Genomic DNA, 22629 nt, shown 5'->3' on the forward strand with positions numbered 1-22629 from the left:
TTTTGTACATGTACATGTGCTTCTTCCATCGCACAATGTTCGCTTAAGAATAAGTCCAGTTCTTCAATAATTGATACAGATTTATTCTACTACGCAACTGCGATGAGAAGCCTTCAATTTGTATTTTATTCAATTATATAAATAGAACAGTAGAACGATCAATTAGCTTTTGATTCAAAATCAAATTCATGATTCAAAATCTTCATTATATTTATTATTTGATTTCATATAGAAAATATATTCAATGCATAATAAAATGCATGCAAGATTGATCTTAATAGCAATCTATTTGGATTATAGAAAAGGGTTGTCCAGAGATCCTGAGATTCGAACGCTTGATATTGAAATAAAAGCGCAAGGGCAGGTTGACTGATGGAATAATGTTATATAAGAGTGCGAATGACGGTCTAGGCCAAAGCGTTGGACACACCTAGGTCCTCCTATCTCTGTATTCTCGAACTCTAGAAGCGATATGAGTAGGCTACGTACGGAACCGCTGTAGCTGTTATGTAACGAACCTGTCCCCGTCCACAGTTGGCTTCTTCAAGGGTCTTGTTTATTTCTAAATCATTACTAGTTAAATGCAGATTGAGCAGCGGGATTATAGCAGTTAGGTGAGTGCTCCAAGTCCGTTGTAAATACGATTCTAAAAGTTGCTCCTCGTGTACTTATTAAATTTCTTTAACGTTCATTACCTATAATGTTAGAACTATAATTTCATCCGATTATCAAAAATGTTTTACTTGTGAAGATCAGTTCTATTCTTTTTCAACCTTACCTGTACCAAATGATAGGTAAACAACTTACTACAATACAGTTATTTTATAAACCAAAATTCAACTTCAACTTACATCTTGTGTAAGTAGGTAGTGTACTATCTTTTTCTTCATAACTCATTATCACTAATACTCTTCAAGTAAAGATCAGTCATTTTCAACTTGATCTGTTCATGTTAATGAAGGGTTAACAACTTACTATAACATTATTTCAATTTAAATACCGTACACGCGTTTTGTATAAATTATTTTCGTGTTCATCCTCCAAAAAGAGTTTGTTGAATAATTCACTTTTTAACATGATGAGTATATATAGTTTTGAAACGCATGAATGGAATCAACTGATTCACCAGCAAAAACTAAATATTTTTTACCGAAGGTTATCTTTCTGCTGTTCTACACGGACATGATTTTATTTCGTGTGATAAGAGTTATATCTATTAAAATACCATACCAAATTCTCTCATAGTTTTAGAGCTTTTGAGTGCGTACAGTAGCCTACTGGATTTGAGTTGAAGTGCCGTACTCTTTCTTGATTCCAAGTTTATTTCCATAGAATAATGAAACAAATACACAAAATTCGATAGAAATACAGCTGATCAATCATAATCTTCTAAGTATAGTGTGACAATGCACGGTAGCATGAAAGAAGAGTATGCAAAATGTCAAAATACTGGACGTAACTATTCCGGTCCCATTGTTTTTTATCTCTTTTACCATAGGCTACTCATAAGATATTTCAAGAGCTAATAGAGTCGCATACGATATTTCTATTGATTTCCAATAAATTCAAAATCATATTCAACATTTTTTATAAATTACTGGAGCCATACAAGAAATACATAGGATACGGTATATATGTATCAATAACACTTAAACAGCTGAGAAGTATCATAATTATATAATCGATGTTACATCACAATTTGTAACATACCGTACGCATCTAATAGGCTTTTTTCAATGAAGCAAAATAATACTTTTTTACTTTCCTTACCCTATTACCATAGGTAAGGAAAGTACTGCTTTCCAAAAAAATTAAGGTACCCTAATTTCAAGTTTTCTATATGTTTCAATGCCCCCTGAGTCCAAAAACATGATTTTTGGGTGTTGGTCTGTGTGTGTGTGTGTATGTGTGTATGTCTGTGAACACGATAACTCCATTCCTATTTAACCGATTGACTTGAAATTTTAAACTGGATGGTGTTATGCATCAGTAGACCAAGCGCCAAAACGAAAAGTTTCAGAAATGAAGGTTTTGTTAGAAGTCGTCTCTAAAATCATGGCCACCACCAATTTTGTTCTTCATTCTTGTACACATGTAATAAAATATCAGCTGTCATGAGATATGGTTATTATTCTGTTTTTTCTTATCACTAACTCTGTAATTAAGAAAAATGTCGTTTAGTCTAGTATTGCTTAACTAAATATCCTCCAAAGCCAGTTTTGCAAAACTAGACCAAGCATAATTATTTAGGAGTTAGACAAACAGAAAACAATTCTTTAGCTGTACATTTTTATTGTATCAACAGTATAAAACATAAACTTGATATAAGGTTACAACTGAGATTAAGTTTTCACATAATAGTAAAAAGTTGGAGTTTTTCACCAGTTTTCTTAAGGCTCTTTGGGCATCCTGTGGGACTCAACAGAATAAAATTTACTGAATCTTGCTTAATATTTTCTCCACTTACTCTAGCAAAACAGTTACAATCACATAAATACTGTCGAAATTCCTTCACATCATGTAATTTTCCACGCTGGTTAATGTATTCTTTATTTTGAATACAATGTCTCTTTTTTTTCTGGGGATCTTGTTCTGGATACTTTATTATTTTCCGTCCTTTCTTGGGTCTCCCAGTAGATGTATTTTCTGGAGCGGTATAAGCATTGACCTCATTGTCAGGGTCTTCATTTTCATTAGATTGTTTTTCTGGTTTATCAGCTTCTGATGACGGTGAAGAAAAGTGGAGTTGGAGTTAACAAAGATTGAGGCAATTCGAAATCTACAGGAACCAACTCAGTGTACTCCTCTTGGCTCTTATCCTGGTCATAAAAACAATTGACTAAGAATACATCCCTTGATGGAAAATTAATGCCTACAGAGCTTGAAGTATTGACATCAGGTGGCTGAGGGTCACTATCACACCTATTGGTATAAAGTCCCACATCTTCTGCGATTTCTTCGTTGTGTGTACAATCTCCATTGATTTTTTCTTGAGTGATTACTTTTTCAAGTGAGTTTATATTGTCAAACCAGTTCTGCTCCAGATTGGATTCGTTTTCCTGCAACAAATGAAAACCGTCTATATCAGCTATTTATTTACTACAGTGGACTACAATAATCATTGTATTGTAGTTCGGATAGACCAACAGTTGATGATATTAATTCTGTTTACCATCTTCTGGAATCCCGAACTAATGCAAAGTTATTTTAATAATAATTCATCAAATGAGAGAAAAATATTGGGTACTTAATACTCACCTGTATTGAAAGAATGCCTCTATATAACAGTGTGCATTGGAGATTAGATTAGATAAAAATTAGCGGCTGTATTGAAATAAGGAATGTAAAATTAACACACTTATTTCCAACTTAATCACATCAGAGCACTGTGAAACAGCTGCCTCTATAAATGATGCATCAGTGGAACACCAAATCAATATTGTGTTTTAAATAGGCCTACAGAATTTTTGGTACTTGTTTTGTACAAATTTCACACTCAACGACAATACTAGTGCAATATTACATTCCTTGTATGATAATAATGCAATTTATTGTTTATTGTAGGGAGATAGATTCACTTGTTTACCTTTTTTTAAAGCTAGAATCAAGTGTGTATTAATGAGCCTGAGTGTTTTCCAAAACTACAACATATTTAACAGGCCATTTTTAAATGAATAATAATGCACTTACAAGCAGCAATAATTAAAACCAATGCAAAATAGGTCTGTACAGTTTATGAACAATAAAATATAATGATCAACAGTGGGCATAGGCATAGTTTAATCAGTAGGTACATAACCAAACCTTACACCGGTAAGGTTATTATTAGTTATAATCATCAAACTAATCAATTTATTATAGCCTATGCTAGTTAAGTTAATTTGTACATGTCATAAACTAAAATCAACAAATAAATAGCACATGAGTAGCCTACTTATGAAATTATAAATAATTAATAAGATGTCAAATGACTGTAATGCTTACCTCTGGAAGAGCATTGGTTTTGCCAGTTGTACAATATTCCTTGTTCTTGAACTAAAATGATTGTGGTCCATTATTCAAATAGGTATCAACCTACTTATAATTCAAAAGTGGGCATACAAAGTAAGTTCTTTGGTACAAGTATCAACAATAAAACGTTTAACAAGAACAGCAGACATGCATGCAATTGACTAGTAATACTGGTCATCTGAATTTTGTATAACAAGACTAAGCTCCATCAGTTGGCGCTTGGTCTATTGATGCTAATCTTTTTGTTGTTTAGTGGTGTATGGTCTAGTGATGTAAATTGCAGAATCTCTATTCCTGGTTTGGCTTTTGGTCTTTTTTTGTTTTGTATGCAAACCGTTGCTAGGAGACCGATGGCAATAATTTTTTCATAGAAAGGTTACAGCTTGTACCACCAGAATGTGCCACTATCTCAATTTTTGATATTTGGCGCTTGGTCTAGTGATGCATAACACCGTCCAACTTAAGGTCCTTATACCATGAGGATCCGACAATAAGAGATTTAATAAAATACAATTCAAGATGGCGGAAAAAATGGCGGATAACTACTAAAAAACCATGTTTTTCACGGTTTTCTCGAAAACGGCTCTAACGATTTTCTTCAAATTTATACCATGGATAGCTATTTATAATGCCTTATTTCTGACATGAGTCTCATTTCTGGGAAAATTGCAGGAGCTCCGTAATATTCTTGAGAAGAATGGCGGATAATTACTAAAAAACCATGTTTTTCACGGTTTTCTCGAAAACGGCTTTAACGATTTTCTTCAAATTTATACCCTAAGTTATTTATCAACTCTATCAACTGGCATGAGTCTCCTTCCTGGGAAACTAATGGGGGGTCCACCCCATCTTTGAGAAATGGACTTGAAATGTAACCTCCTTCTCGTGCTTGAGGTAGGTAGTAGGTAGAGAAGTTTATAAAAAGAAAACATAGTCGAGATATTTCATTTTGTAGAACAGCTGTTTTGACGACTTTAGAAAAAACATCAAATTTCACAATTTACACAAAGGAAAAAGTCTGAGAACAATTCTATATACACATATACAGTAGTCTGATCGTATTTCAAATATGTTGCCGCCAATCGTCATTAAGTTATTCCCCTAAATCATTCTCGTTTGAGAATGAGGCTTACAGTTCAATGAGCAAGGAAAGTTGTGTAAGTGTACCACACCAGATTTTTAATTATTGGAGAACATAACACACAGTACCTGAAAATGGTTACTGTTCTATTATACCAAGTATGTTGAATAAACATATTCAAAGAATAATATTATGAATAGGGGTAATCTAAATACTGATTAATTGGAATATAGTGAAGGCGATTATATTTGAACTTGTATGATATTGTCTATAATTTTCAGCATTGAAAATATTCTATCAGTATTGCTGGAAACTCAAATTTTAGTTACCACTTAATTGATAACTACCTACCTATGCCCACATTAAATTTTTACACAATTTTGTGATCGGCAGCAATGATAATTACATAAATGACATTGTTACCAAGCCACATAAATTCGAACAACAAATCGAAAAATTTAAGTAGCATTCAAATACTGAACCAGTCACACCATATAGGATAGTTTTTAAGCGACGAGTACCAAACAGTTATATGTTATATAAACACTTTAGGTGACTCAGCTTTACAAAGGGAGGTTACCGTAATAAGAAATGTTTGTTCTCTCATCACTTCCTTCATATGACAATTTTCTTTCTTTATTCTTCAGATGCTCAATTAGTATGTACATTTCATTGAATTCTTACACTTTTTCTTCATTCTTATTTACATAATTCTTATCCATTTATTTATCTGAGATTTCCTTTCTCCTTTTCTATGTTCTTATTTCAATATTATTTTATTTTCCATTTCTCTGCAATCCTCATTTGAAATGTTTTATTTCAATTTTCCATGATTCTTCATTAAAAATCGTTATTAATAATGTTTTTCTGTTGAACGATTGAAGGATGTGTGCACATAATTACAAGTGTCATCTTCCCCCTGCCCATAAATCTACAAGATTTGAATTTACACTGAAAACCTTGTATTAATGATCCATACTTCTTCTTGCTCATCAATATTATACACAATTTATTATTAACTCACTGATTAGTGACAGTGTTGCTTCATCATGGTTTCGATAGTAGTTGCATTTCATCAGTTGGTAAATGGTTCCTACTTTGAAGTTTATAATATCAAACATCTAAAGTTTGATAATATGTTTATTGTTTATAATATCAAACATCTTTTGCAAATTCAAAAAAAAATCTAGTTTTATTTAAAAAACCTGGGAAATTGCAATCCTTTTTGACAAAACTTGAAATTTTTTACATATTAATTTGATTTTTTTAACTAGAATTGTATTTAATTTCAGTTATCTATATATAAGTTATTTTCGATTTTATCGATTCTATTTGCAAGGAATCCATGATGATGAAAACACAACTGAAACGACAAGTGTGATGTCCGATAACCGAAAACTGTTACTGTTGACACCTCAGTCGGATGACTCGCAATTACTGTACAGCAGCCAGCAGTGGCAATCAGCAGGATTAGGATTGGACCCAGATCAAGAGGAAGCGGCCGCCAGTGACCCAGAAAGTGATTCTTACAACTTCATGACACAATTCAGTAAGTAATGTGATCCAGTCAATCATTAAAAACAGCTGAGATCTCAGATCTTTCCCATAACTCTTCATATTTTGCCCCAGATAGAATCCACTGTGCTCACTGGATTCTTGTCTCGAATTTGGAATGAAATTCATTGATAATTTTCAAGAATTCATAACAATAATTTTAAATCATTAATAATTTTTAAAATTGATTTGTTTTCAAATCAGAACTTCTACTGGAATTGCCAATTATTTGTAATATCGCTCTCATGGAATATACATAATTTATTTGTTACCTCAAAGCTAATGCTTTATGATTCAAATTCACTGGTACTTATACTAATGGCCAAATACTAATGGTCATTATATATTGTATTATATTATCATGTTTATATTTGAATACGGCAAGGAAGTTTTATGTTCTCATGTAAAATAAATAAGCATGACAGTTGTAGAGATTCTGTTCGGTACACTTTCTTTTATTATTTAAATTGGACAATATTTTTCAATATATTTGTTAAGATCATTATAAGAGTGAGAAAAAGTGTCAATTGAAATTTTTAAGTGGTCTAATAAGCGAGTTATGGGTTGCTGAAGTGCCAAATTTCCAGATCATAAACGGTTTCGACTATATTATTAGAACTTCTCTTAAAAATTCAAAAAATGCATCTTCCCAAACTAAAACATTTTATTCCCCATATCGTTCATAAATAAAAAAGTAAAATCTTTATAAAAATAGTAAAGTATTTTTTTGTAAATTCGATATCTCGTTTATTTTGGCATTAATCGCGAAAACCCGTATATTAGAACAAAGCCAATGATATTCTGAATGTATTAAAAGAAACTGCAATGGAAAATTCGAAACCGTTTATGATCTGGAAAGAAAACGGAGTTTAGCACTTCAACAGCCCATAACTCGCTTATTAGACCACTTAAAAATTTCAGTTGCCACTTTTTCTCACTTTTATAATGATCTAAAGGTGTGCCTTAAGGAGATTGACTTACTCTTCTATATTAATGGCAATAATTGAAAATTATTATAACAAGAAAATAATTGGAAAAATTTTGCAATTATTGGAAAGCCAAGTTTTAAGAAGAACATATGATTCTTTTTTTTCATTTTGGAGATCAGTTATATTGTTTTAGAAATAGTAGGTTAGTAGGTATGTTATAATGTATGAGTTAAATGTAAGATGGGATAGTGATTATGAATCGTTCGAAAATACACTTTTTATATTCTGTCTGCCTTTTCTGATTAAGCAATAATGTTTTGCATTTATTTATGTTCTATATTTCTGAGTGGGGATGATAGGAAATTAATACTTGAATGATTGGATTTTATTATTAATATAGATCAATTTATCAATATAATTCTAGCATATCCTATATTTATTCATTAACATAATTAATAAGATTATTATAATATACAGAGTGTATCAAAACTCGCTAACAATATCCTAGGGCATTGTTCCTGGGTAATAATCATATCTAAATATAATTTTCAAACTGTCCGAAAGTCCTTAGTTACTCACACAGCCGTCATTATTTTCACTTAGGCTACTATTTTTCTTCCAAATACCTAATGGCTCAACATATGGAAGTGAAACGTTGCAGAAACATTATTTATAAAAACTAGACAGAGCTACGAAGAAATTGTGAGAATTTTTTAAATTCGTTAAACAATACGGCGGCCGTTTAAAATGTTATTTCTTTAATAAACAAAAAGCCGTTGATTTTACAAAAGAATACAAGAATGCCTTTTTTTGTAAATTTAATTACAAATTGATTGACACCTTATTTTTCAAGATTGAACGATATTAAGTGAGATATGGCAGATTTAGCGATATGTAACAGCTGGACGTTTGTTGCAGTGTTCACCAAGGCATGCTGCTAAAGTGTGCCTCAATAATGCAACAATCTCTATCTTCTTTGCATGTTATTCGTATGCAAATTTTAGATTATTCAAACAATAATAAAACGTTATAAAATATATCCCTCTTGGCCTTGTCATAAGTTTAGAATATATCCATATCTCACTTAATATTCGTTCACTCATGAACTTTAATTAGATATACATGAGACAAAATAAGTACAATGAGACTTATGAAACAAAATAATCATTACAATGATCAGTTCGAATGATGAAACATCAATTTTGAAGGGAACTTGCTATAACCACTATAAATAATACTCTAACTCGATCACATTTGTTTTTATTTCACTGTAATTGACAATGCAGGAATGACTTTGGGCTTTGTAGGATCCCATAACAATAATTTAAAATAATATTATACTGATCCATTATTGATTATGTTATGCTTATTTCCAGAACAACCTGCTATGCCAGAGAAGTTATTCAAAGTTATAGTGATTGGTGATCCAACAGTGGGAAAAACTTCATATGTTCAACGCTATGTTCAGAACTCTTACAGTAAAGAATATAAAGGAACTGTGGGTGTGGACTTTGCGTTGAAAATTTTGAAATGGTCTGATACACAAACAGTCAAATTACAACTATGGGATATTGCAGGTAGGTAACAAAACAAAATCATTGTTCATATTTCATCCATTATTCACTTTTTTATCACCTATTGTTTAAATTCATTTCTATTCACTCATTTATTTGTGTGTAATAATTTTATATTGGAAAATCCACACTCCAAAACTAAATAAAAAATAATAGGCCTAGTTTGATCTAGGCTTTGATAGGCTTAGTATGTTTCGAAGGGGATCATGTTCATGGGCATCAGTTTTATAAATTACAATTTTATTTTTAAGATCAACTTGTCTGAATTATTAAGTTGGCTCTCCAATAATCACAAGTTGTAAAAATATTTCTATTCAAATTATTAATAGTTTAGATTTTACATGTGAGAGTCATTTTGAGAATGTTTTTCATCTCAAAATTCTATAGTAGGGTACACGACTTGTTTTTTTTAGATGATTAAACCAAGCCAATTTTTCAAAATAGTAATTGAAAAATAATTGTAACTTGTGTGGTAACAGCTCAATGTAGGTCTTGATGTCGTGAAATGTTAGAAACATAAAATACAAGCTTCATTTTGGATTTATTTTGTAGGATAAAATTCAATATTTCTATTTACTTTACGTAATTTATGTTTTTTGGTTGATGTTCTTTAAAAGAATCAGATTAATTCCAAGGAACAAGACAACTACAATCAAGTTCTATGATTTTTCGATGTTCCCACTAAATTTCCAACTTTTCTCATTTCAATTCTTTCCTCAGGACAAGAACGTTTCACTTGGATGACAAGAGTTTATTTCAAAGATGCTCACGGGTGTATTATAATGTTTGATCTAACAAACAAACATTCGTTCGAAAATACATTAAAATGGAAAAAGGATGTTGATTCCAAGTGCACCTTACCAGATGGAAGCCCAATTCCGTGTATGTTACTTGCAAATAAGGTAAGCAGATGTAGTTTATATTATAAATATATAATTTCCTGTAATATTTATGATTTTTTACACCGTGTCGCATTATTCATAAAAATGATTTTATTCTTAATGCGTATAATTTTCATCCAATAAGGTCGATATATGAAACAGCTCAAGTTATTCTCATCTTTTATTTATTTTTTGATTTCTGTTTCACTATGTATCAAACTATTTTCTAGGTGACTTCCATGTTCATGATAAATATGAGAAGCAATGACTTTCGAATTCATGCTAGTCACAATATATGGATATAACGACTCTATATTATTCATATTTGGTTGTCATAATATGCTTAGAAAATCATGATTAATCAACAATCCATGTATCTGTATGGAATTGCCTATTTGCTTTGTTTTCTTATGGAAATAGAATTTGAGCTTGTAAGTATACAAAACTGGCCTACCGTTTCTTGAATATATTTAATTCATTAGTATATCTAGTACTGTACAGTACTTGGGCGCAGTGCATAACTGTATGCTGTTCACGTTTTTAATGATCGTACTCCTGGAATGTGGCATGCAGTCGTCTTACGCAGTTTTGATTCCAAATTTACAATAAATAGCCAATTTCAAGTGTAAAAAAGATTCATTTATGCAGTCAGTTATGCCTGCTTATCGGCGAATCAAGTGAAAAAAAAACAGAATTGTAGTTTATAATAGATAAAAACTCATATAATTGAATTTTATAAACCACAAAATTCCAGGGACTTGAATGATTATAATTTAATTTTTTATTATTTTATTTGAGCGAATATGTAGAGTAGACTTTATAAAAAATATATAGGGTCTTTCATTTGAATGATTCTGACTTCTGACTGCTATCACTAGTAAGCTGTAAACGAACAGTTTCAATCAAGTGTAAATACATCAAATAAATTGGAAAGCATGAAGATTTTTTCCATATTTTTCAGTGCGACCTGTCACACCGTCAAGTAGAACAAATGGCCATAGAAACTTTTTACAAAGAAAACAATTTCATCGGTTGGACTGAAACATCAGCTAAAGAGGGTCTCATGGTCAATGATTCAATGAAGTAAGTACCATATAAAATAAAATATTATAAACTATATCTAGGGGAATAAGTAAGCGTCGTATCTAATAGCTCAGATCATCAGATTGTGTAAACGACGTGTTCAGAGCACTCATGTTGGGATGGTGACTTTTAGGTAAGCTCTGCTAATGTCAATTAAGAGATTCAAAATCACGTTAGTGTGTTTCAAAAGATCTCTCATTAGCCCCGCCATTAATCACATAACTAACTATTTAAAAATGAAGCTTGATAAATCCTCTACACTTTTTGTTTAGTGGAATTTTGTGATATTCCCAACACTTCCCGAGATATTCGCTCTTGAAGGTGAAATTTCATTGCTGCAACAAGTTTAGTGTCAACTCAGCGGTTCCACACCTTCAACAGAGGTGATAAAGATGCGCACTTTTGCTATGTTAACTACTAACTAGTCCAAATCAAGCTGTAAAGTAAAAAATTGTGTCACAGACATCCCCTTAAAATGTCATTGTCAAACGATCAATTGTTGCAGCAATGAAAATTTCACCGCCTACATTGAAGCTGCTATAACAATGAAAGGAAAACTTGGAATAGTTAAATAATACATCATTTCAAAGCCCTACAAACCTCCGATAAGCATATTTTTTTATGATGCATTGTTGGAGAGTTATAAGCCCAGGAAGAGCAAAACATTGGATAAAAACCTGTTATTTTAACAATTACACACCTTCAAGAGCGAATATCTCGGAAAGTGTTGGGAATATCGCAAAATTCCACTGAACAAAAAGTGTAGAGAATTTAAAAAGGTTCATTTTTAAATATTTAGTTATGTCGGTTGAATGCATTGTTCTGAAGATATGAGCGTGGAAGCAAAACGCTGAAAAATGCAACTTTTAAACCACCCTCATCCCCTTAGCACATGAGTTAGGAATGGGGACTTTTGATATGTTCTCCTCCTAACTAGTCTCAACAAAGCTGCAAAGTCAAAAATTTTGTCAAAGTCAAACATTCCCTCCAAATTCCTTTGTCAATTGTTGCAAAAATGAAGATTTCACACTCAACACTAAAGCTGTTGCAAAAGGTGTAGGGAAATTCGTAAAAGCGTGAAATTATACATCAAATTGAAGAGAAATTTTAATGCTTCATAAGCTCATAATCAGCATGGATTTTTTCTGTCGATTTTTGAAAAGTTATGAAGAGCAAAAATAGAAAAAAATTGGTGGCAAACGTGTTTTTTCAAAAATGTCACACCTTCAAGAGCGGATATCTCGAAAACTAGATGAGATATAAAAAAGTTGTACAATATTGTAGGAAATTATCTAAGCTTTAATTTGTTATATGACAGTCGAGTCCTTAGAGTACATAGTTTTTGAGTTTTATGCGATAAACCAAAAAATGGTACCTTCAAACCACCCCTACCCCCTGTGCTGAGGGGGTGGGGACTTTTGATATGTTTACCTCCTTACTACCCTAAACAGAAATGCGGGGTCAAAAATTGTCTTCCCAACTTTTCCCCCTATAACCTTTCCTTGACTGGCCTATAATCTGTATGTTTTAGTTAAAATACATGAAAGCTAGTCGACTCCTATTGTATCATTCATTATTGTAATGTCCATTATAACACTACTCCCCTACCCTATGGTATCAATGAAATTTATGTTTAAATTTAAATTAATGAAATTGATCAAACCCCTACTAAAAATATACAAAAAACAAAATATTTTTATTATACTTCTCTTATCTTTAATAATATAGAAACTCAGTCTTTTCAAAGAGAAATAATTTAGATGAAATTTGTTCCCATCGCATCCATAAATTAACTCGAATTCATAACTAAACTATATCCATTGAATCTTTCATATCACATCCATTTTCATTAATACACTACACGTTCAAAACCAAATAGGTACTATAACATGTTCCAAAAATAATATTACCAAAAATGACAGGTACAATGAAGAAATTGAAAAGATACAGCAATTTCAAACTGAAAAACAACAACCAGATTTCAAATGTACATATATTTTATTAGGAATTTATATATTTCTAATACATCAATTTCAAATGAAGATATCTTATTTAGAATCAACTAATACAAAGATCTTATTAACTAACAACAAATTATCAGTCACTAATCAAAAATCTTGAATGTAAGAAATACATTCTTATGAATCGAGAAACTTGAAAACCCATGGCTACAAACAAAATTATCTTATACAAAAAAAAATCAGAAGAAACACTCATCAAATTTAAGAAATTTGATAAAATGTAAGACAATAAACAAAATGATTGTGTCAAATGGAACAAACTTAAATCTGACAAGTTCACTTCATCAATTCAAAAATTTTATTTTTCAGATTTCTGGTGGAAGTAATGATGAAGCAAGATGGAAGTCTAATGGGGAAAGTAAAGAACTCAAAAGAAGAAAATATAGTTCTGATGAAACCTGGTACACCCGAGAGAACGAGGTGTTCCTGTTAGGTCCCAATACTAAGTCACATTGAAAAATCAGGTCAATATTATGATTCAATTGTAATTTTTGTTAGATAATACAGCGGACTGACTTCTAAAAGGCTGTATTGAAAAAAATAGGTAATCTCAGCTGTTGAATACAGTTTACTTTCCAATTATTAAAGCTATTGTATCTTTTTTTATAACAGAGCTTATTTACCATGTTCTCCAAAATGTAATGATAATGATAGATCCATTGTAATCATATTACAAAGAGGAGAACAATACTATAACAACATCCATAAGAAAAAAATTAAAGTCAATACATTTAAAGTACATTTATTATGAAAATGTTTACCATTAATCGTATGAAAAGTAACTGTTTGGATGAGACGTTTTCATTTTGTAAGGTACAATCTGGAAGGTTCAGAAAGGAAGTTGATGTAGTAATTAAAATAGTCATTGAAACAGTATTTTTCTACTGTAGATTCATGAGAATATAAAAGTAGTTTTTTTATAATTTTGGAAATGTTGTTTTTCACTGAATACAATAATTAAAAATTGGTTGATCCTACTAATCCAACTCATTGAATTGTTGTCAAATTTTGTGACTTAATTTAAACCTTTTACAGTAGTGAAATATTCAAGTACTTTAATAATTAGACTACTGTTATCCAATGAATTTCAGCTCTTGTGAGCAGAAACGGAGTACTATTGATTCTTATAGGAGTGTTCACACAATCAAAGACTACTAATATCTGAACACTCCCATTTGAACTAGTGATATTCTCTTTTTGTTTCAGCCAACCCAATCAATTAAAGATACATCGAATTGATATAATACAATTATGAGGCACAACGGTACGATTAAAGTAGAACTTTAAAGTAGCCACAACATAACGTTTTTAGCTATTTTATAATTTGTCATGAGTTGTGATTATTATTACTAATATTTTCTAATCTCAACAACATTGTTGCAAATTGTTCAAATAGTAAAAATAGTAAGTAACAAATTTATTAAGAGAAGGCTATTTGCACAGCACCAGATAACTAAACACTAAAGCTTAAACAGGATTGACTTAGAAGTTGTACACCTACTAAACTGAAGGAACAGTCGAACTCACACATATTAATTATAGTCTTTTCCTTTGAGTGACGGTGAAACATTCTTTTCGAATATAGTTGGTGGTATAAACGCCTTTTCTTTCAATGGTTTTACAGTGATTGAGTCGGCTTCTTCCAAGTATCTGTCCATCCTTTTTTCCTGGATACTGAAAATAAGAATATTTCACCGCATGAGAAAATTATTGAAGCTACAACGTTAAAGGACGTTGTAGCAGAGATGAATGTGAAGGAAATCCCCTTCATGGCTACCATATCATTTACTTTCGTTGCCCGGCAACCCTTGAAATTGACATGCTACCAATTTGTCCAATAGCTCTTCACCAATCACCCAAGGGAAGTCATCGGTTCCAATTATACTAATATCTTGATTTATCATGAATGGATTTAATGCCTATGAATAACAAGTCCAGTTCAGAGCACATCAAATAATAATTTTCTAATGATTCAACAAAATTCGGTTTACACCAGAACAAATAATCATACATGGACTGACCATAGATTGAACATGATTCAGGTTACAAATATGTTTGATACGTTCATCAAAAATAGATTCAAAAGCTTCCTCAGAGCTCAGAAATTATTGTTTCAAATCTAGATCAAAATATAACTTACAAACTAAGAGTACTTATCTTTTATTTACAGGTTTTAAGGCAGGCTTATGGCTTTCAAACTTAAACGAAATATTTAACACAAATTGAAAAGAAAAATTGAAATCTACACTTCACATATGTTCAATAACATCAATAAATTTTATAAAAACATTCAGATCTCAAACAAAACATCTTAAATTTCAATTATTTAGAAAATTCTCAACAGGACACAAACACTTCTACCATTAGCCAAACCTTCAACAATTTTGAGAGATACGCCTGAGAGAAATGCCTGAAAGACACGCCTAAAGCTCCAAAGTCATACATAGACACGTCATCAATTGCCAACCTCACTAATAAAGAATACAAGTTTACAAATATTATATCTATTATTCTCTATAAAACTTTATTTTAAAACTGTTTTGAATTTATTTACCCTCTATGTTGTTTAGAATTATTTGTTACCTCAGAAATAGAAACTTATTATTACTGTAGGTTATTCAACACTAGTGTATCTGATAAATTCCAGGTAAAATGTTAAGTCTGCATATCGATTACACCGATATTTACTATCAAGTTTTATTAATATTTTGAATATCAAATTGAAGATTCGATTTTTATTGAGAAAAAATGTAATATTACAAAATAAAAGTTTGTTACCGTATATTGTTTTTGTTCAGTTAGTGATGATTAAGTATTGAGTAAAGAAACGTTCAATTTAAAGAGTTTGATTTTTATTTAAATTAGACTTGTCAGTTCTTTACATTGGTGGCAGCAGTAAACAAAATGCCTAGAAAAATGCAGATGGAACCTATAGCAGATCCGATCGTGAATTCTGCCAGTGAAAGGATGCATGAAGGGAGAAGAAAAACTCTGACAATGATGATAGATCTAAGACAACCTGGAGCAGGAAGTGCAAGAGTCGGAGGAGGAAGACCCATCTTATGTGCCCGGGGGTAGGGATCAAACCATTACTAGAACCCACTATATAGTTTGGACGAAGGAACAATAGCTCTTTTTTAAATGGAGGGGGAGTGTGAAGGGAATAATAACAGACATTTTTTTCGAATAATCACTTATATTCTCTTGATAATAACCACCAACAAGGTAGTTATTCAAATCAAAATAAGTAGGGAAATTTTCGTCTTTCTATAATTCTCTTCTGATTATCTTAATAATCCAACTCATAATAGTTTTCTTAATATATATTCCTTAATGTCGAATCAATTCAACCAGATAATATTGAATCTTCTTCTACATGCTGGGAGCTGTCCTATATTGTTTTTGAATATAAGTGGATGTTAAACGCAAGAAACTTGATCACATATAATAATTTCAATTATTTCACAAAATGTCAAAAGAAGTCGGAAAACGTGATTTGGTCTCTGAGAACCAAAGGGAGCAAAATGGCTGAATTGTATAGATGTATAGACAACTAAATTGTACCCCTATACTAATGGATGGAAATGTAGACACTTTTTTTATTTCAATATTTTAATGAATGCATGATTGCCATACTTGAAGCTATTTCGCAACACTGCCTGAGCATCGTTGTCATAATATTGAAAATGTTGAATTTATTGAATCGAATAGGCTTAGATTATGTGGCTGAATTTGAAAATTTTACAAAATTTTAAGATATAATGTATCAATTCAAATTGATCTAATTTATGTGATCTCATAGTATGGTAGGTGTAATTCAGTGTGTTTTGAAATGGGCGACAAATCTAATTCCTTTCAAGATGGCGAATTTTGAGTACATGATTCTATCTTGTCCCATGTGAAATACATTGTTTTGTTAGGAAGTTTCCTTTCTGTGTGGAGGGGTCGTAGGGGAGTGGAAGAGATTGTGGAGTAGTTAATGTGCTGATAGACTTTGGATAACAAGATCTCTTTGGTTGATAACGGCGCGCTGGCCGCTCACAAAAATCCTTCATCATGAATACACTTTGCGATAGGAGTTTCTACAAGAGTTCTGGAGAAAGTCTTGTTTATTTTTTTTTACCTTTCTGAATAAGGAGTGTATTTATCTGACAGGTAGCTCTCAATGTTATAACCGATCGCTCCAATTAAGGCAGCTGCAGGGAGGGTAATATAAGGGGCATACCCTCTCAACGCTCTCATAAGAATTGGCCACATCTGAAACCACACAAATAATGATTGAAAAATCTCCCGAGAATTGGTTACATGCATAGGATTTTTTTAAAAACTCATAGCACTACAAATTTAGTATGTAGTAAAACATTGGAAATAGGTAGGAAGATCGAAGCTCAGATGAGAAATAATGAAAATTATCAAGTACTCTTTTTATTTTATCAAAAAAATATCATAGTGAGGTTCATGTTATAATGACAGTGAAGAAAGATAGGAGAAAAACGTTGCCAAGTCTCAATTCATCCCATTAAATTTGTTCTAATAATAATTATCATTTCCTTGATAAAATAATCAATTTAATGTCAAATTAATCAAGAAAATATATTTTTTCATAATTTGATTCAAAAATTTGCTTTCATAACTGAGATCAGATTTTCATTTTTATACAAATATGAAATGGCGGCTAATTTAAAAAGCTGTGATACAACAATCTGAATTTCAAAACAACAGAACTTAAGTTATTTGGTAGGTATTCTACTCCAATTTCTTTTAAAGATAATAGAAAAATTAAAATCCTATCCAAAAAAAGTAATTTTAATGTAGGCCTAAATAATTCTGAAATAACCTTTCAATATTATTTATACCAGTACGAGTAGGTCTAACCTATACGTGTAGCCTACTGAAGCATGGATGGAGTCTAGGATGGTTAGTTATCAACTTTAAAAATATCATTTCAGGTATTTTAATTTGTGTTTCTCATACGGTAATTTCTAAAAATTATTTTATTGTTTCAAAAATACATTTTAAATCAATTATACGACTTGTGTACTCAAGTATTTTGATAGATTGAAGAAAAAAATGGCGGCTGAGAATTGTTTGTCTACTTTTGTACAGTCACTGTCACAAGTAGGCCTAATAATAAAATATTCTGGCAAACTGACATTGTAAAGCGAGAGAGAGATAGCGCTATCTGTTTTGTTGTATGATAGAAAAGGACAGCAACAGTCTTGTCAATCGTACACTGCCATTATAACGTGGACCTCACTATAGTTTCTACTCTGAAGATCCATTTTTAAGTAACTTATAAATAAAATAGAATCAACAACATTGAATTAATGCTAGTTTATGTCATTATTATCCATATGATTTAGATGCTTGAACTGCAAAATTTTATTAAAGATGGGGTTCCAAATCAAATTGAATCATGTTTCTTAATAATAATAATAATTTATTCCTTCTGTATAAATATGAAATTATTCTTTTACATTAAATTTTAGTACTGTACCGGTACTACGCTACTGCGGTACTCATCAAGTCCGATTTGATTCAAGTATTCTCCTCTTCCTTGTTATTTCTATAGTGAGGTCCACTTAATAATGGCAGTGGATAAAGATAGGAGAATAGCGATGCCGATTCTCTGCATTAATTAATAATTATATTTCTACACTGTCAAAAACATAATTGGCATCGTTGTGGACCTAGGAAAGGATAGTACCACCGGCTTTGTCGAATGATAGACAAGGATAGCAAAACCAAAGTTGAACAAATACTGTCATTATAACGTGGACCTCACTATACATCTTACATTAGGCTTGCCACAATAAATTACCTATATTTAATATTTCATTTTTATAGCTACTCTTCTACATTATTAGACCAATAGACCTACACTCCACTCTTGAAAAACTTCAAGAGGAGACAGAAAGACTTTTCTATCTAAGAAATAATATAATTAAGTAATACCTTTGTTTTCAGAAAACCCAATATGTGCCAGATCGAATGTTATAAATAGAAGATTATTTACAGTTGAGAGAGTTAGTTAACTTGGAATCAATTTTCCTTTTAAAACTGGAAATCCATTTGCACAACCGAGAACCTGCAAACATAACCACAAAAAATAAACGGCAAAACAAAGGAGGATCGTGGAGACGAAACAATAGGCTAACCTTGGGAACTATAAATACCAGGTACGCGTAGTCGCCATTTTGAGTCACAGAAGAAGGAGCCAAATTCAAATTATATCTGTACGCTATGTTGTATGGTTTTGAACAGAATTTATATTGACATCACTGACGGACTGAAGTGGCTTATAAAATTGATGAAAATATTTTTCTAACAAGGATACATTCAAAAAATGAACCTATTGTTCAGAACAAAATGAAATGATTTGTATAAAATTAAACAAAACCTGGTACCGTACAAAACTAGTCCAGCTGTAGTCCTTCAACTCTGTGCCTCAACATTATTAGTTTTGGAAAGGTGCAGTCTTCAGAAAAAAGTTTCTATCAATCATAATTAATAGTCTACTCACTACTGCATGGATTATTATTAGATGTAAAAATTATCAATACCGTACCAGAGTAGGCCAGTAAATTATTCATATCAGTTCGATTTTGGATGAGAAAAAGATATAGGCCTAGGCTATACTACTGTAGCTTGCACAAGCTTAGAAGACTCGCCGTTACTAGTGTATTGTAATAGTGAGTCTTCTAAGCCACTAGGATCGGTATTTTTTAAGACAATATTAATATTCATTATAGAGAGTGTTCATGATATCAAGGAGAATTTGTAAGTAAGCCTATAAACTAGGTAGGATAATATTGTAAACCAAGCTACTGCTCAGCTTCAACACTTACCTATATTAGGTACCTTATAATAGGTATGGTAGCCTACAGTTTGTAAGTTCACATTATAATATTGTCAATTATCCATGTAATATTGTTTTGAGATGATCAATTAGTAAAATAGAAAAAGCTTTCAAAGTAGCTAGTAATAAATTTTTGTGAAAGTACCTGGACAGTACCATACCTGGTGTCTTTGACTCATGAAGAACAAATCAATATAATAATGCTCACAAACAGCTCATGTAAGAGTAAAAATGAGAAAATAGACCTTCGCAAACAGCCACATGATTGCATACCAGTCAGAATCAACAACCACGTGATACCATATGCAAACGAGGCAAAATATGTTGCCATTACTCTGGATGCCAAGCTTCAGTGGAGAAACCATGTTCAGAAAAAGTTGGATGAGCTCAACTACAAGTACAGTAGAATTTATTGGCTGAAAAGAAGGAATTCAAGCTTATCAACCTACAATACAGACAAATTCTAAGGCCTGTCTGGTTGTATGGTGCACAACTGCGGGGCTGTACAGCAGAGAGCAATATTGGCATCATCCAACGATTCCAAAACAAGTTTCTTTGAAATGCTGTCAATGCTCCATATTTCATCAGGAACGCTGACCTACATAGAGACCTTCAGGTGGAGACAGTCAAGGAGATGATTGTAAAAACAGCAAGGACCTATGAAGAGGCTCTACATTACCACCAAAATGTTGAGGCAATCCAGCTTTTGGACAACTCAACATTAATGAGGAGATTGAAAAGGAAGAAGCCAACAGATCTGGTGTAAACCACCAGGAGTGTTTAGTGAAAGTGGAAAAATTAACATATCTATTTAGTGCAGTTATTATGAATGAGCTAATTTACAACAAGGAGTAGCTATTACAAAACTCTTATTGTAAAATGAATTGAAGTTATTATTTAGGATAGAAATAAACTGATCGTTAGTCCTAGTACTAGTAACAGTGATATTCTATTAAAAAAATAATTAAACTTTTATACAAGACTTCAATTGCTCAAACACTTTCAAGAAACTTTTCAAAAAACCAATAATCTTGAAACTGAATGTTGTTTGAAACTGATGACTTTAGCTCCACTAATGGCTACAGACCTAAAATTACTATCTCATTCTCTTTGCTTGATTTATAAATAGGAGTGATTTTAGCTTCTTCCCAGATGAGAGGAAATTCATTGCTTCTAATTGACAAATGAAATATTTACAATATCTTCAATTCTTTGATGAAATAATGGGTGTACCATTTGAACCACTACTTCTATCATTCTTCAAATATTAGAAAGGTGAAAGTGTTAACTACTTCTCCTAAATTGAAACCTAAAGTTTGAAAAAAAAATCATTATGTTTGAGTAAATCTTCAATATTACTATGGTAATATTTACTATAGTATAGGTTGCAGCTTCGTTGTAAACTAATTTGAAAAAGGTTTCACAGAATAAATGAGTGAATCAGCCCCCTATAAAAATTGAGAGGCTATTCAAAATTCATTATGAATTATTAATTCATTATAATCAAAAAAAGGCTTGGCCGAGCTATTGCACTGTGTCCTTTTTCATCTGACACAACAAACATACATCACTAAATACATAAAAGAAAACTCACCATAATATACATTATCTTTGTTTGAAACAGATTTATTCTCAAAGCACAAGTCCACAACATGTACATCTCAATAACCAACGTATTTTCCCCTTTGCCATAACCTCTAAATTCAATGTCTGTTCCTCTTGGGTTCATAAAAGATAATATAATAAATGTATTATTTCTAAATTCAAACAGAAACATTATTTCTAAATTTGAAACAGATTTATTTAATTATAATTTATTCATTTATAATTTATCATCAATAATGGGTATGAGCGCCTATTTTGAAATGTGTAACATTACAAATTCCCCTCCATCCAAACAAAAAATTCAATTACAATTGAAATTCAAATCATAAATGATTTAAAAACTTTTCAAACATTTTCAATTTTAATTACAATTCTTAATAACTTATAGACTTTCATGTAAAAAATGATTCACTCAAATTTTAATTTGTAGTATGTAATTTTCTAGTCATTTAAGAAACGGATGAAAAAATATGTAAAAGATTAGTAAATTTGTTATCAAAGAATATTTCAACTACTTGTGCTCAAACACATGAAAATAAATCAACTAATTGTTCAGAGGGATACAATCATTACTGGAGAAATTGATAAAAAGAGTCAATTCCACTGCTAAGAACTGAGATAACACAACAAATCTTACTCATTAAGAATAATAGTATAATATAATGGACAAATAGAGTCTTAACTCATAATCAATAAATGAAAAAGTAATTTTTAATTACCAATAAAGAATGCTATCTTTCATACAATATACTGAGTTATATATCTCTATTTTTGAAGCATATTATATTTTTAATGCTGAATCAACAATTTTTTGAATCATATATATATACTTTTATTATGTTCTCTTGAAATAAAAATCTATTCATTGTTTATTTCAACGACAAGAAATCACAAACTATAAACAATCAATGAAAACAAGAAATCTTACACAGCAATAAACCTCTATCCTGACAGCTTAATAATCTAACACAAGAATAAAGTACATATTACTAAAAATGCAATCCCCTTTTTCGCTTGGGTTCTTTTAGTTT

At 31.3% G+C, this 22629-nt stretch overlaps 1 protein-coding gene and 1 long non-coding RNA gene across 10 annotated transcripts; one reads left to right on the forward strand and one right to left on the reverse strand.

The window, feature by feature from the left end:
- The first annotated feature begins 450 nt into the window (after positions 1-450).
- On the forward strand, positions 451-15975 carry LOC111050061 (ras-related protein Rab-7L1). 9 transcript variants are annotated; one of them, XM_039441530.1, is made up of 7 exons: positions 451-614; positions 6432-6641; positions 8952-9152; positions 9870-10051; positions 10992-11113; positions 13444-13598; positions 15305-15914. In XM_039441530.1, exons 2-6 carry the CDS (start codon positions 6473-6475, stop codon positions 13565-13567), a joined length of 798 nt encoding a protein of 265 aa, XP_039297464.1. In that variant the 5' UTR covers positions 451-614; positions 6432-6472; the 3' UTR covers positions 13568-13598; positions 15305-15914. The 9 variants fall into 9 exon arrangements, with proteins under 9 accessions (XP_039297464.1, XP_039297465.1, XP_039297462.1 ...); XM_039441531.1 differs by having other exon boundaries at positions 457-614; positions 14341-15914; XM_022336299.2 differs by having other exon boundaries at positions 580-794.
- LOC120354416 lies at positions 13359-19263 on the reverse strand. Its single transcript, XR_005573000.1, has 3 exons — positions 19090-19263; positions 17258-17391; positions 13359-14808 (listed from the first exon to the last, which is right to left on the reverse strand). It is a non-coding gene; the product is annotated as an uncharacterized LOC120354416 (long non-coding RNA).
- Positions 19264-22629: the final 3366 nt, after the last annotated feature.

This window comes from Nilaparvata lugens, chromosome X (genome assembly GCF_014356525.2).
Source record: "Nilaparvata lugens isolate BPH chromosome X, ASM1435652v1, whole genome shotgun sequence".
Taxonomy (NCBI): Eukaryota; Metazoa; Arthropoda; class Insecta; order Hemiptera; family Delphacidae; genus Nilaparvata; species Nilaparvata lugens.